This window comes from Centruroides vittatus, unplaced genomic scaffold, assembly GCF_030686945.1.
Source record: "Centruroides vittatus isolate TY-2023 unplaced genomic scaffold, ASM3068694v2 contig_980, whole genome shotgun sequence".
NCBI classification, from domain to species: domain Eukaryota; kingdom Metazoa; phylum Arthropoda; class Arachnida; order Scorpiones; family Buthidae; genus Centruroides; species Centruroides vittatus.
In genome coordinates this window covers 871,411-887,875 of record NW_027122652.1, presented here as the reverse complement: position 1 = coordinate 887,875, position 16,465 = coordinate 871,411, and the positions used below count along the sequence as shown (strand labels likewise).

Below are 16,465 nucleotides of genomic sequence, written 5' to 3'. Positions count from 1 at the left end.
TGAACATGAACTGGTATTTTACAAATAGTTACGCAACTATGAATATTTGAAGTAAGTTTGTCTATTGTTTAGAGTATTAAAAATTTCATATGCAATTCATTTTAATAAAGCAATTCATAACATTCTCTAAAGTATGCAGGATCCAAATAAAGTTCAAAACAATATTGCAATATAAAATGCAAAATAACAAACTGAACAAGCAATACTATAGAAAATAAACTATAAACATGATTATATGAATTCTTTATCAAGAAAATAACAGTAAATTCATTCTCTTTACTATTCTTATGAAATAATCATTTAATTTTTAAAGTCATGAATCTCAAATACTTTTAAACTTTTCAAGTTTAAAATAATGTTAAAATAACTGTCATAAATATTTCGGCGCATTTTCTTTTTCATGTTTTGCATTACAATTAAGATGTATAAAATGACAAATATTGTAATTACTGAATACTTAGGAGAATATTGTTGATCTTTTCTTTTTTGTATCAAATATTCAATGAAATTATATGCATTTCTTGCACTTTGCTGCAACTAGAATATAATTCACGTACTTGGACTGTATACATATATGTTATAATTTACACAAATTTATTTTAAAAAATTACAAAATGTAATCGAAAAGATTACATTTTGTAATTAACATGGTCTTCATCCTTCGTCCATGTCACAGTTTGTAAGGAACCAAGTTCGAGCGTTATTTTTATTTTACTTTTATTTTGCTTATTACCCTATTTTTGTTTGGGGCTTATGTTTTTGTTAGGACGAAGGTTTCCTCACCATTCACCTTAAGCATTTAAAAAGAGAAGAAATAAAAACCAACTCACCGACGAAAAACAAAAGCGCCATAGGACTCGCACACATTTGCGCTTTCCGAGCGGCATAGAATAAGTCCGCACCGAGAAAGAGGGGGTTGGGGAGACCCCACAAGCACGAAAAAGACTCGCTACACCTTAAATAATAAAACCGTCCCGGAAAATTGTAAAAACAAATAATGTAAGAGGTTAGTGAGTAAATTCTCGGAAAAGAGGCTACCAGACGACGAAACAAGTTATTGTTAGTATTAAGTATGTAAATGAGGGGAGTGATCGCATTCAGAATTGTGACGTCACCTCACACTATAAATCCCGAGTCTCAAGTGAAGACGGAGAGGTGAATTCCGGATAGCAACGAGCTTGGTGAGCTTCGTAGCAGTAAACGAGAGAGGTGTCCGATAGGATCTCGAATAGTTCCAAGGTGATTTTGAAGTGATTCGAGTTGTGGATCGACAGTCAGAGAAAGTCTTGAGAGTTTGAGGAAATAGGTTCCGAGTATATTGAAATGACGATTAGGATCTCTAGTTTATAAGAATTATTGTTATAAGTTAAACTTTTGGTTTTGTCGGATTCCCAAGGGGAATAGAGTTAAGTTAGACATAGATTTTAATTGAGTATTGTCGGGTTGATTTTGTTGCATTTCATTGAATAAATTATTGTTTGATTTTTACTAAATATTGTATATAGTTATTACTAGACGACTAATTAAATCTTTTAATTTTGGTTGTTGACAAATCTTGTCATTATTTAATTCGGTGCACGCTTAAAGTCCAGGCCTGGCACGCTAACGCGAATCCGAGTAAAGTACCCGGTAGGTTAACTGTTGTTTCCGGCACACGGTAGAGTCGGTAATAGTCGGAAATTAAAATAGTACTTTACAAATTAAGAAATAAAAGTTATAAAAGATCAATTTTGCCGTAGGCTCTTATTCTCTTCAATATGTAAAACACGTAAAATAAATTTTCTTCGGCGCCGACACAATTATTTAAAATAAAAGTATATCATTTGAAAGTTTTGCTGATATTCTATCCAATTTATACTTTTTAAATATCTGCTACATATTGTACATAAATAATATTATGAGTTTTTCAATATACAATTTTTAAATTACAATACAGAATCAATTTTTTAATCATTTAATATTTTTTAATATCAGTATTTTAAACTGATTAGTTTCTACTTACATTATTAAACACCGTATTTAAAAATTCTGCATTAAGAGAAGCATTTTCGTATCCAATTTGCTGTCCGATTTTCTTCAACTATATTAAAACAAAAAATTAAAGTTAACATTAATTTATAAAATATAATTTTTATTTAGTTGAATTTTAACTATAGTGATTATAGGGGGCGCTTCAGACCTTCGACCAAGATGGCGCAAATTGCGTTGGAGTATCTTTGGTGTGTCAAAAAGATCAACAATAACCACCAAGTTATCAATAGATTTAACTGTTTGTAGATAGTAATTAGATTAAAGTTAATAATAGCGGACCTGGATTTTGTTCTACTCCTGCCATCTCATTCACCGACAAAGAGAGGACGACCTCCATTGACACGAAGTACAAGTGCCGTTAAGGTGTCCAAAGATGCATGTGTAGACACAATGCTCCGTCGTCAACCGACGACACTTAAGATGGAAAAATTGAGAAAAATAGCTGAAATAGAGAGGGAGAAGGATGAAGAAACAAGGTTAGGAAATTTTTCCGAATTGGTGGAGATAGAAGACAGTTCGTCATGCACTACTCTACAGCAACTTTCAAAGTTGATACAAGACTCTCACAACTCTATTACAGCACAAATATTGGACCTTAAAGCCGATATAAATTTAATTCACCAGGATATAAGCGAATTTAAAGCTAAGCTTGGTACGTTAGAGCATAACTTAAATCTATTGGAAACAAAAGTGCCAGACTTAGATAGGAAAATAGAAGCCCAGCAATACTTGGTAAATACCATTTTAAATACAGTAGAGCGTCGAAAATTGGAGTCAATTGGGGACTGGGTTTGTTCCAATTAGTCATTTGTTTCGATTTCCGACTTTGTACGAAAAAATATATTAACCTGTCCGATGTTCAAATTTTTCTCCGTTGCGTGTCGCTTCGTGTTGAATTTTCGTCGATTTTAAGCCTAACGAAAATTTTTATAATAATAATCGAGGCTATCGTATCGTTAAAAATTATTTCTGCATTTTGTACAAACTAAATATATCGAAAAATATAAAAAAAAAACATGAAAATTATACTTTAGAAGTAAATCTAGTATCAAAAACGTTCGATTCAGCACGACACAGTCCGACTGAAAATCGTTCCGATTTCCGGCCATTTCAATTACCGACGTTCCGATTAACGACGCTCTACTGTATAACTAACCAATGTAATCTAATGTTATTTGGATTATCGATTACAGAGAAAACAAACATGAAAGAATGTCTTACACAATTATTCCGAAAGAATATTAAGATAACAGAATTCAAAAAAAAAGGAAATTCTGGACATACACATAATAAAAAAAGAAGATCCATCAATTTTGAAAGTCACTCTGAGCAAGGTCCAGAGAAAAAAATCAAATACTTTCAAGTTTTTATAAAAATAAAGAAGTGTTCTTAGAAGAGCCATTTAAAAATATACGTATGTCATCCGACCTGACACAAGAATCCAGAAACCGTAGAGCAAAAATCCTCCCATACTATAAAGAAGTCAAGAGAAAAGGTGAACAGATATTACTTAGAAATGACTATATAATACATAAGAATAAGCAAATAACGTATAGTTTATAGTTTACTAAATATACTAGTTACATCTAATACACCTTATTGCTGAGAATATACATTTATTACGTATAACTAACGTTTTCGGCCCACTTTATGGGCCATCCTCAGGTTACAGTTCGACTCTAATACAAAATCGAACACGTTCAAAATTAAATTAAATTAGAACATACATTTTAAATTTAAACAAATAGAACAAGTATAACACCAAATAATAAATAAGAAAATCCAAATAAAACACAAATGTAAATGAAAATAAAATACGGTGACTGGCCGTAAACATTAAGGAAAATTCTTTATCCTTTAACGCATATATCTATTGAGCCTCTGTATAAGCATTATTATGTGTGTTACTTTTTACCATGTACTTCCATGATGACGGTAACCCCGTCGCATCTTTATAATTTAAACATCTGCCAGACAAACCCGCTCTGTAAATTTCGCATTTCTCCGTAATGGATGATAACGTTGGCGAGTGTACTTTTGCAAGAATTTTGGCATCCTCCCATTGCACAACAGAACCATCGGCTTGCGCAATCCTGGATAACGCTGTTGAACACTTGTTTTTTGCGACATCATACTGGTGCTCTTTAATCCTCACTCTAAGATTTCTATTGGTGACCCCTACGTAGTCCTTATCAATTCCCAATTGCTCATTTTTGTATGGAATCGCATAAACTCCTGCCTGCTCTCTATCGCCAATTCTTTCTTTGTCATTTCTAATCAACTTATATACTGTGGGGGCCCTTTTACATAATATACTGGCGTTTTTGTGTCTCGATATTTGCTTCATAATAGGGAAGAGACATTTATTATAGGTAAACTTTGTGAAGTTACCCCCAGCTTCAGGTTTCTTCTTAGAGTTGCTCTTAGGCTTTACGTATGCTGTTATTAAACGCTCTATAGACCTTGTTTCAAACCCTAACTCCTTTGCCACCATTTTTATTCTACCTAGCTCATCCATCGTGTCCATTATATTCGAGCAATACAAAAATGCTCTTCTGATTAGGGCCCTAAATGCGGATAATTTATAAACGGTTGGGTCATTAGAATTTGCCGGAATATACATCGGATCATGTGTGGGTTTGATGTACACCTTCGTGTACAAAGTTCCATTCCTAAACTCAATGCCAACATCCAAGAAGTGTAGTTGCTTGCTACTAATTTGCTCAAGGTTAAGTTTTAAGCCATGCTGGTTAGAGTTCATTTGGTCTAAGAATCGTTGAATCATTGCATCATTATTCCAAATAATTAGAACGTCGTCTACATATCTTTTGTACATGATTATGTATTCATTATAGTTGAAAATCGTCATGCGTTCCATTCTTCTTACCACCAACTCACAGAGCAGGCCAGACATCGGGCTGCCCATAGGGACCCCTCTTAACTGCTTGTAAACTTTACCTTGGAAACTGAAAAATGACTGAAAGCATATCAGATCGACCATTGTCTCTAAATCTTTTTTGTGTTCGTATGCTTTTGGGTGCAACTCACATAACAGGTTCATTAACTCTTCAAAACATGAGGTAAGATTTATTGATGGAAACATACTCTCGAAATCCATAACAGTCCCAATTTCTTTGTCCATTAACGATATATCATGCAGGTTTTTAACTAAACTAAAAGCGTCTTTTGTGACGAATTGGTAGTCTTCAATTAATGGTGTTAAATGCCTATGCATACGTTTCTCCAGAATGTAGGTTGGTCCTTTACATTTCTCTACTACCGGTCTGACCTCTTTACCGCTTTTATGTATCTTTGCGAACCCAAACAACCTAGGTACGCCTGGGCAGGTGATGTGGGCCCCTTTTAGGAAAGGGAACAACGATGCGATGGGCGATTTTTCTAATCTTCTTAATTTTCTGTCAATTCTTTCAACAACAGTTCGGTCCACCTCTTCACACTCAGTTTTCCTTATATATTCATCTAGGGCTTCATTGTACCTTTGTTTCTTCATTAAGACTAAATGCTTACTCTTATCAGCCCTAGTGACCACTATATCATTAGCATTCAACCATTTTTTAGCTTGGTTAATGCACAACTCTTTACCCTGCCTTCTACAGCATTTTTCAGTTTTGAATACCGTCTTCCATCTGTAATAGTCTTTATCAACTTCACACATACCTACAATTCCTCTTTCAATTTCGGCTACCACACCTCTCCAGTTCTTATTGCTGTCCGGAACATAATTAGGACCTTTTTCCAGGATTCGTTCCACACATTGCGGGAGTTGAATCTGATCCCATAATATATACGGGGTTGGCTTCAAAGTGCTCGTAGTCTTGGACGGTTGCTTTTTTGTAATCCACAGCAGTTTATTTCTGTATTTCTTCCTTAAACTAATGGTTATCCTGTCAGTTAAGCCAACCACTCTTAAATTGATACTCGCTAACATATCTGGGTTCTTTTCAAATATATTCTCTTCAAGCTCCACTATTTCTTTAATGGTTCTGTACTTCATATTCTTTACACGTTTAATTGAACTATTTAAGCATAGCTTTCTTACTCTTTCTCGCATGGACATACATTCTTCTGGCAACTTAATTCTAAAAATGGACATTGGATAGACTCTTCTTACCCGACACTCTTTCAAAAATTTTAATCTGGAGTCAATCTTCACAATCTTTACAGCCAGTTTTCTATAATTCCTATATAGACAGGCCGGTGACGCCATAATTAATCACTAACTCAAACTCAGCCTTCTTACTAAATATACTAGTTACATCTAATACACCTTATTGCTGAGAATATACATTTATTACGTATAACTAACGTTTTCGGCCCACTTTATGGGCCATCCTCAGGTTACAGTTGTTCGACTCTAATACAAAATCGAACACGTTCAAAATTAAATTAAATTAGAACATACATTTTAAATTTAAACAAATAGAACAAGTATAACACCAAATAATAAATAAGAAAATCCAAATAAAACACAAATGTAAATGAAAATAAAATACGGTGACTGGCCGTAAACATTAAGGAAAAATTCTTTATCCTTTAACGCATATATCTATTGAGCCTCTGTATAAGCATTATTATGTGTGTTACTTTTTACCATGTACTTCCATGATGACGGTAACCCCGTCGCATCTTTATAATTTAAACATCTGCCAGACAAACCCGCTCTGTAAATTTCGCATTTCTCCGTAATGGATGATAACGTTGGCGAGTGTACTTTATAGTTTACTATAGTGATTATACTTATATTGTTTTAAATCTAAATCTGAAATACATGAGTGAAATCTAAAATTTAAATTTTTATCAAATTAATAATTTTATTTAAATATTTACATTATTAAGTAACTTAACAATTTTTTCAGCATGCATTAAGTAGTAATTAAAGAGACGTTTCCAGATAATAGGCTGTCTTCAGGTTTTTAAATTCTGTAGTGAATCGTCACAGAAAATTTATACCTAATTTATGACCTTTTCTGTAAGGATTTATTATCCAATTAAAAAGCTGCAGATGGCCTGTAATAATAGGCTGAAAAGATTTATTTAATAAGCTATTTTTCTTAGCAAACATTAGATAGTGAAGTAAGATTGTTGTATCTCTGCTGAGTGCACTGTTTATCAGTGGCGTGCCGTGACATTTGATGATAGGGGAGCTGTGTTTCTGTAAGAAGCCGACTTTCAGGGGCAATCAATTAATTGCGCGTCAGGGCCCGTTCGTATTCGTTCGTTCGATAAGCCAGTAAAAACTGTATACTTCTTCTTTAAATGTATTTTTAATAGATTATCCGACGTACTTAATAAATAAGAAAGTTCAATATAATTACCTCCGTTATTAGATGCAATAAATTCCCTACGCCCTCTAAATGCCAATTCTCGCTTCGAGAAAAAACACATAACATCTATTAATTTAGATATATCTATTAATCGTAATTATCTCGTTATAATTTTCAATATTTGTTTTATATCGTCTACCAATGTTAAATTCTATTGTATTTTGAATTCCAAATTGCTTCAATTTTACGAAAGAATCGTCATTCGTCATAAATTTTATTGTCAAAATGTCGAAATTTTATTGTCGACGTATTTGTATTTAATTTAGGCATCGGTCTTTCTCTTTTAATAATGTTTTTCTTTTTCATTATACGGTCTCGAGCCAAAACTTTTTTAAAATAAATTTTTGAATCACTAGCCACGATATAAGGGCTAAAATTAAAATTATAAAAAAAAACTTACTCGGTAAAACAAAATGTGTGACGAATATACATGCCTAGTACAAAAAATTTTTCAATTATACGAATATACTTTTAAAGAAACTTATAATTAAATATAACTTTGTGAAGAAACGTACTGTACATAAAAATAACAAAATATTCTTTACTTTTTAAATCTTAAAACAATCAACTTAGCGAAATAGCTCCCTACGAGTGGCTAATGAATGGAATCGGAGACGGTCCGGGTAGGTGTGTGCGTGCCAAATCCCGAGGGTGCCGATACCGGTCGATGTGAAATGCCTCTTTTGTCACATCACTAGTATATATCAAAGGACGCGTTGGGGTTGTAGATTTTAAAGGTTTCTCAATTTCTCACCATAGCTGTAAAAATCTAAATATGTTAAACTTAACAGATTGTCCGTTGTTCGTTTTCTAATTGGTTTTAGGACCAAGTGTTCGCGGAAATTTCCAGAATTTACAACTTTTCGGTCACTCTCGTTGAACTGGAAAAATTTCTCTTTATTACACCTAATATTATGAAGAGAACAGACCCCACTGTACTCAGCAAGAGATTGGTTCGGTTAAGCTTCTGTTTAAGTAAAATTTCGGCTTTCATCGGGGTTTTATTTATGTTTCTAATTCCCTAATCGCTTAATTATTTAACTACTTAAGTAGAAATATGTCGAAACCGGTTACTTTGTACACGAATATCTGTAGTCTCGGGAAAGAAGTGGAAAGAAATTTTTATGACAACCGATACATAAATCGTAAATTTAAGGAAAATAAATTCTAGAGCTTTTTCTGTATCATTGTACGTCTCATTCATTAAATTTGGTTGTAAACGATGCTGCCAAAGTAACAGTTAATTTTTTAACACTACTACAGTATAATTGTACACGTTTTTTCTGCATCCCCTTACAGATGGGACATACTAAATCGTAATATCATCGGTTTAACATCGAAATCCGTAAGTAATATAAGATGGGAGAGCAGAATAAATATATCAAATATTTTAATGGATTTTTTTTAAACTCCTGTCAATTATGCAGAACTATCATAAAAACATGCCAGTAAAATTTATCGGTTGGGTTAAGTTATGAATCTAGTCTACAGTGGGCAACCTTTTTTATAACATGAGCCAGAATAAATTTTACGTTTTTTCCGCGGGCCGTAGTAGTTAATTGACGCCTTCTTGTGACTCGTAATTTTTTTAGTCTGCAAATACGAAATAAATGAATAAAAAGTTAATTACTACATTTATTTCTCTTATCGTTTTCGAAAATTACGAAGAATTGGAAAAATAACTATTGATTAGTTATTTTTTTAATTTAATAATCTATTAAAGATCTCGCGGGCCGGATAAAAACTTTTCACCAGCCGTAGCTGGCCCGCGGGCCGGGGGTTGCCCGCCGTTGATCTCGTCTACTCGTGATTCGCATAATCGGGCAAGGGTGGCCGAACATCTAGCAGGCAGGCGGCTAACAGCCCAGAACCGCTCCGGGATATAAAAGTGGACGCTTTACGCGTGTGTCGCTTCTACCAGCTAAACTGGGTAAGGTTGGTGCTCTGTAATCCGCGTGTGCCAATGCCTATATAATCTGGCTGATTGGAAATTGACTCTGTTTCGACACTCCTTCCGCCACCGAATTATTCGAATATACAATAGCAATCTTATCGTTTTTTTCACACGTAGTATAAAAATTTGTAAAAGATACGTAATGCAGTTATAATAAAATATTAATTTTAATTAATGCGAAGTACGTTAAAATATGAAAATTTATATTTTATAAAATACAAGGGAAGGTCATTGGAAGGTGGAATCGTGCTTCCATCGCTTCCAATGACGGCACGCCACTGCTGTTTATGTATTACATTAATATATCAAATAATGATAGAAAAATCATCAAATCTGTCTTTACAATAGATAATTAATATGCATTTATATATACAGAAAGTGTTTAAAAATATATAAAGATAATACAGAAGAGCATAAATGTCTGTTTACACAATCTTTTAGATGTATTTGAAAACGTAAAAAAATGCTAAAAAATAATATAAATGCGAAAATATTGTAATATAGATTATTACTAACTTTCAACTAAAAAATTCAAAAAAATTTTTTAGTAAAAATGCTTTTCATGTTTTGTCCTCTTCAACTATCTGGAATTTAGTATTATATTAAAATGTTTATAAGTAACTTAATGTAATATTGAAGCCCCATTATATTGAACTAATATGTATATATTGTATTAATAAAAGATGGTACTTCACATCTCATAATATACAGGGGGGTGCAAAAATAGGTATACAGTTGAGAATCTGAGAAATACAAATGTTTGGTATTCATTATTATTTTTTTTATTATCTTTTATTAACTCGTATTCCTTATTTGTGATTACAAATTAGTACATCAAAATAAATATTTTTTTCTTCCTATTTTCTCCCTTTATATTTAGTTTCCATAATAACAACTGTATACCTACTTTTGCACCCCTTTGTGTATATACACGTATTTCTTTGTTTTTGCGTTTGTTTTGTTTTGAGTTTTGTCTATATAACTGAAGTTAAATTCTAAATTTTCTCTTATATAGCGTTTTGAAAAAGGAATGCTATATTGTACGAGGGCTGTTCGGAAAGTTCGCGGCCTTGCCTATATGCGGCGCTGCGATCAATTTAATTATTGGCGGGTATAATTCAATCATCTTTGCTAAAGATACGATACGAATTTCCTCTTGATTTGTCGTAAAGTTTTTCCACAACAGCTTATCAGATAGTCATGTGACACATGTGTGCACATGCTTTGTCAAAAATGGAGAAGACTGAGATTCGTGCGGTCATAAAATACCTGACTAAGAAAGGTTGACCCCATCTCAAATCAAAGCTGACATGGATGAAGTTTTGGGAGAGTTTGCTCCTTCGTACACCACTGTGAAAAAACAGACAGCCCTTTTTAAATCTGGCAGAGAGAGTGTGGAAGATGACCCTCGCAAGGGACGGCCGTCAACTGCTGTCACTGAAGAAAATATCGACAAAGTTCATGATTTTGTGTTAGCAGATCGCCGTTTGAAAACGCGTGAGATAGCTGAGACAACAGGCATCTCTGTCAACCGAGTGCACCACATCCTAACCAAAAATTTGGGTATGACGAAGGTCTCAGCAAGGCGGGTGCCGCGTTTGCTGTCCGCCGAGCAAAAACGTGTTCGCACTTTGATGTCAAAGGGGTGTTTGGACTTCTATCACAAAAACCCACGGGAATTTCTTGCGTCGGTTTGTGACTAATGACGAAACCTGGATCCACTACTACACTCCTGAAACAAAAGAACAGTCAAAGCAATAGAAACATCACAGTTCGCCACCACCAAAGAAGGCAAAGACAGTTCCATCAGCGGGGAAAGTGATGGCCTCGGTTTTTGGGATGCTAAAGGAATCATCTTTATTGACTACCTAGAAAGAGGAAAGACCATCAATGCTGTCTATTACTGTGAACTTTTGGAAAAACTGAAGAAAGAAATCGAAGAAAAGAGGTCACACTTGAAGAACAAGATTGTTCCACCACGATAATGCACCTGCACATTCCGCCAGAATCACTGAACAAAAGATAAATGTACTTCGCTTCCAATTAGTTCCACATCCACCGTACTCACGTAATTTGGTCCCCAGTGACTTCCACCTTTTTCCAAACCTAAAAAAATTCTTGGCTGGAAGGAGATTCCACTCAAATGACAAAGTCCTCTGTGAAGTGAATGAGTATTTTGCACACCTTGACAAATCGACCTATTGTGATGGCATAAAGAAGCTAGAACATCGCTGGAATAAGTGCATTGCTAACAAAGGAGACTACATTGAAAAATAAAAAAGTTTTAACATTATTTTGTTTGTTGTTCTATTTGAGGCCGCGAATTTTCCGAACAGCCCTCGTATGTTCATTATGATTATTTTTTGACAAGACTATGTCTTGTTTATAAAATCGTACTGCCTTTTTTGTTACCAGCTTAGAGGTATGAAGGAGTACTTGTCAAGAGTTGATATTTGGCACAGAGTATTAGGTGCCCAAATCATTTGCGCATAAAAACATCCAAACTTGTAGGTAGTCAGAGGACCGAGAACCGAGTCAAAATAAAATGCAAAATGGCGACCCGCTTCTACGAACCGGCAAAATAGGCACCTCACCCCACCGAAGTCAGGTGGGAGAGTACCACCCACAGTCATTTTAAGAACTGAACTCTGACCTTAGGACTGAACACATAGTATCTTCTATGTTAAATAAAATTTGTAATCTAATTTTGTAAATTTGGGAGTGCTTCCAAATATGACGTTAAAATAGGGTTATATGTCGTTACAAGTGGGGTTTCTTTTTTTTTAACTTTATCTAGTACAGTATAGTAAAATCGTGGGACCGATAAAAATTTGACGTATAGGGCAGGGGCGCCACGGTGTGACCTTCGCCCTTTGACCTCACATTGCTCCTAAACTCTAACGAAGAGAGACATATTTTTCCTTCATTTAGTTAACCTTTCGATTCGACATCCGTGCCGATCTTGGATTTATATTATATCTCGACACTATTGTAAATATCGCATAGCCGATACAAATTAAATAAATTATCAGTTTCTCAGTTAATTTTTATCGGCAGAAGAAAAGACGCAGAACACGTGGTCGAGGTCAACCTGGACATCACGGACAAGGTAGAACGTACAGTACAGTACCACGTACAGATTTTAGCCACTCCACTAAAGACGTTATATTAGGGTTGTCGTTACATCTAATGACGTTATAATCGGGTTAAACTGTAGATAAACTGTAAAATGTGGAATATAATTGTAACTGAAATTAACTCAATTGCAAACAACTTGGTTGGCATGGCGTATGATATCAAATAGGAATTTGATACTGACTTATGCAAGAAATAGAAAAAGCAAAAATCATGTGCGAGGGATCAGTAAGCTAGAAATATTTTAGCAAAATAGATAAAATCTCAAGAGCAACCTCTTGTGTTGTCACAATTCCACCGAAAACCGACTGATAAGCTATAATTCAATATAATACAACTTATTCAAAGTTCAATTCTGGCTAACAATTTCTGTAAACAATTATTCACTCCAGTCAATGAGTCATTTGTATTTTTTATACATTTTGTGTAAAACAATAAGGAAATGTGTAATATATTTGAAGTTACAAAAATAAGGCAGCTTGCTTATTATACAGCTACTTATTATGTATTTTTTGATTCATTTGTTAAGTCAGTGATGGCTTTGAAGTTTTCCCTTAGGCTACTTCCAATTTTTTTATTATATATTCTAAATATACCGAAAACCAGACAAGTTTTCATTACTTGATTTCTTTTTTAATTTTTGTATTTTTATTTCGATCATGTAAGATATTCCCATTAGGCATGGGGAGAACGTCAACAGATGAATTGTTTCTTGTATAATAGTATTTGAACTATTCAATTTTAACGAAAAATACATTTTTAGGAGGATCGTACTGAAGGTTTGCTCTAAAGATTTTATCTATTTTGCTAAAATATTTCTAGATTACTGCTTCCTCGTACTTGATTTTTGCTTTTTTTATTTCTTGCATAAGTCAGTATCAAATTCCCATTTGATATCATACGCCATGCCAACCAAGCTGTTTGCAACTGAGTTAATTTCAGTTACAGTTATATTCCACAATTAATTTTTTGTATCATGATCTTTGGACTCACATTCTTTATTCAGTATTGTACTGACGCTAAACACTAGTTGTGCTTTAGATTATAAATAAATCTGCACGTGATAAGTATTCCTTTTATCTGTGCAGATTTATTCTTAATCTATAGCACAACTAGCGCATACGATACACATTCCTTTTATCTGACTACGACATGTACTGTCACATTTTGTTCCATTTGACGATTTTTCAACTTGTTTTGGGGAACTTTGCACCGTCCTTTTCTGGATCTTTAAAAAAACAATGAAATTCCAGTAAACTGTCGATGTTAACATTCATGTCATACTCCCAGTGTCTCTTTTTTAGGTTTAACGTCAAAGTTAACAAAAGGAGAGACGCGTTGTTCATCCGTTTAGTCATCTCAATTTGGCTGATAAGCTATAAATTATGGCTTTGGTATGTGGGGACATACATTTCTGTCGATGCCACGATGTCGTGAAGGAATTATAGTCGTGCGCCAACCTTAAAGCTGATGCATTCGAGAGATAAAATCGAGAAGGAATTAAAACAGGGATATTTATATGTTGTATTAGGAGTAATGTAATTCTAATAAAAAAATGATAAGCTACAAGTAGCAGTATTTCTCAGTTATTAACAACAATAAATAAAAATTAAAATTTTACTTTAATTCTGGTGAGATTTTTGCTGTAGCTATCGAACCAGTCTTCTTCGGAAAATATTTCATCTAGTGTTTCACGTATTTGTTTGGAATAACTTTTCACCTAAAAATATGTAATAATATAGTTTAGTAAACTACTCGATTAGTGTAACGTTGTAAGGATAAAAAATACTGTAATGTATGATATACCTCATTAATGTCGTCTTTTCGATTGATGGATTTTATCATTATGTAGTCTAATCCTAATTCAGTATACAAATCCATATCTTGAATGCAAGTTTTCCATTTCAGTTTATTCATATCCGAAAATGATTGATAAATAGGCTCGAACAAACGTAATGATTCTTTCGTATCGACTACAAGTTGTCTGAAACCGTTGTGAATGCGAGGTAAATAACGAACAATAATATTCCATACTTGATAGTTATAAATTATTCTGTTTAGAAAAATTAATATGAATAAATGTTCGGATTATTTGCTTGAATATAAAATGAATCTTATTGGAGAAAATTGTATTTTCTACATGTTTTTAAAATTAAAAAAGTGATAAATTAATTTTTGATTCAAAGCCAAATAATTAAACAATAGAGAGTTTTCATATTGATTTGAGTGGTCGACTTAACAGTTACTAACAGTCGCAATTTTTAAACGCTTTTTTTACTGGTCTTTCAATCTTGTATTTAAACTCTTACCCCCTTCTGTTTATTAGAAGTGGATGAAATTTGAGATGCAAGATCTTTCAAAACCTTTGGAATCTGTAGATCTCAAAAAGTCTGAAACTTTGAGAACATACCTAAGTCTGATGAAATTGCATTTTAATAGCGCTTTAGGGCGCAACAAATACCAAAAGACAACGGCATTACGGTAAGTGTTTTACCGGAAGAAGAAAGGAAAGGGAGAGGAGAAGGGGAAAAAAAGGAGAATGAAGAGGTAGAAGAGAAGGGTAGAATCCCTTTGAACAACGAATGTAAGGTTACTACTCCCTCTACATTTAGTGTTAATGTGAAGTTTTTCGTTTGCGAGGCCGTGGGGTTAAAAAAAACCTGAGTTGTAGTTTGCGCCTATAAGTAGTGCAGCTACATATAAGGTAGATAGAGTAAAGATCAAAGTTTAAAACTAGAGTAAAAGCTTAATCTAACACAAAAATTAATAGAGAACCTAAGCTAGCAAGCCTATAGGAAGCAGAATAACAAGGACAACCAGGACAAATAGCTAAAAATCAATAAATTGAATGTAACTTAACTAACTTATAGCTATCTTAAGTTTACTTTTAGACATGTTACATTTTCTTTTTATTGAAGATCGCGTGACCAATCCGTGATTCTTACATCTCCCTAACAGTCAATCTCAAAATTTGAAGTCCGAGAGAATGCCCAAAAGCCGATCGTTAGGTTAAGCAAATACAGTAGAGAACCGAAAATAGGAATCAATTGGGGATTGTGGTTGTTCAGATTAGTGATTTGTTCCGATTACCGATTATATACGAATAAATATATTAACCTGTCCGATGTTCAAATTTTTCCCCGTTGCCTGTCGCTTCGTGTTGAATTTTCGTCGATTTTAAGCCTAACGAAAATGTTTATAATAATAATCGAGGCTATCGTATCGTTAAAAATTATTTCTGCATTTTGTACAAACAAAATAAATATATTGAAGAATATAAAAACATACTAGATTTACTTCTAAAGTATAATTTTTATCAAAAACGTTCGATTCAGCACGACACAGTCCGACTGAAAATCGTTTCGATTACCGGGGTTCCGATTAACGAGTCTCTACTGTAAATACATGAGTGATGCAGGGAAAAGAACTTGCGTACTACTCTGCTCGTTTATTTTAGATATTTCAATCATTTATTGTGACATCGTCACAATGCCGGACTGAATTTTATATTCATATTTTTATAATTTATTTAATTTAAAATATATACTCTCGCTTTTAATAGTTTTTCTTCTGTACAACATACTTTTCTTATTAACAATGGAGTCATGCCGCTCAACAATCTAACTTCGTTCTGGAAAAGAGTTTCGAATTGAAATAACGTGACTTTCGGTTTTCCTCGTAAGTTTATATATAGTTAATAGGAGTGTCCTGCCCCTAACTTTTCCAATAACAATATAATCAAAATTATAAAATATATTACGTTAAAATGATAAATATATTGAACTTGATATTTTAATATAATCGCCATTTAAATGTATACATCTTTAGTTTTACGATTTCTTAAATCAAAATAAATTTTATTTTATTCTTATTCTGATATCTTTTAAATGAATTTCATAATCATTGACTACCGAACACATTATTTGAAGCTGCTATGATTCTTCATATTATGAATTGATTTAGATAAAATAAGAAAATTCTTAAGTTTACCCTTTGCTAT

At 33.4% G+C, this 16,465-nt stretch overlaps 2 protein-coding genes across 2 annotated transcripts in view; one reads left to right on the top strand and one right to left on the bottom strand.

Moving 5' to 3' along the window:
- The window catches only part of LOC136985887 (serine/threonine-protein phosphatase 1 regulatory subunit 10-like), a 660,716-nt gene that overhangs the window by 543,624 nt on the left and 100,627 nt on the right, over nucleotides 1-16,465 (top strand). The window lies entirely within an intron of this gene.
- On the bottom strand, nucleotides 3,902-6,259 carry LOC136985872 (uncharacterized). Its single transcript, XM_067283245.1, has one exon. The coding sequence runs from the start codon at nucleotides 6,257-6,259 to the stop codon at nucleotides 3,902-3,904; it is 2,358 nt and encodes a 785-aa protein (XP_067139346.1).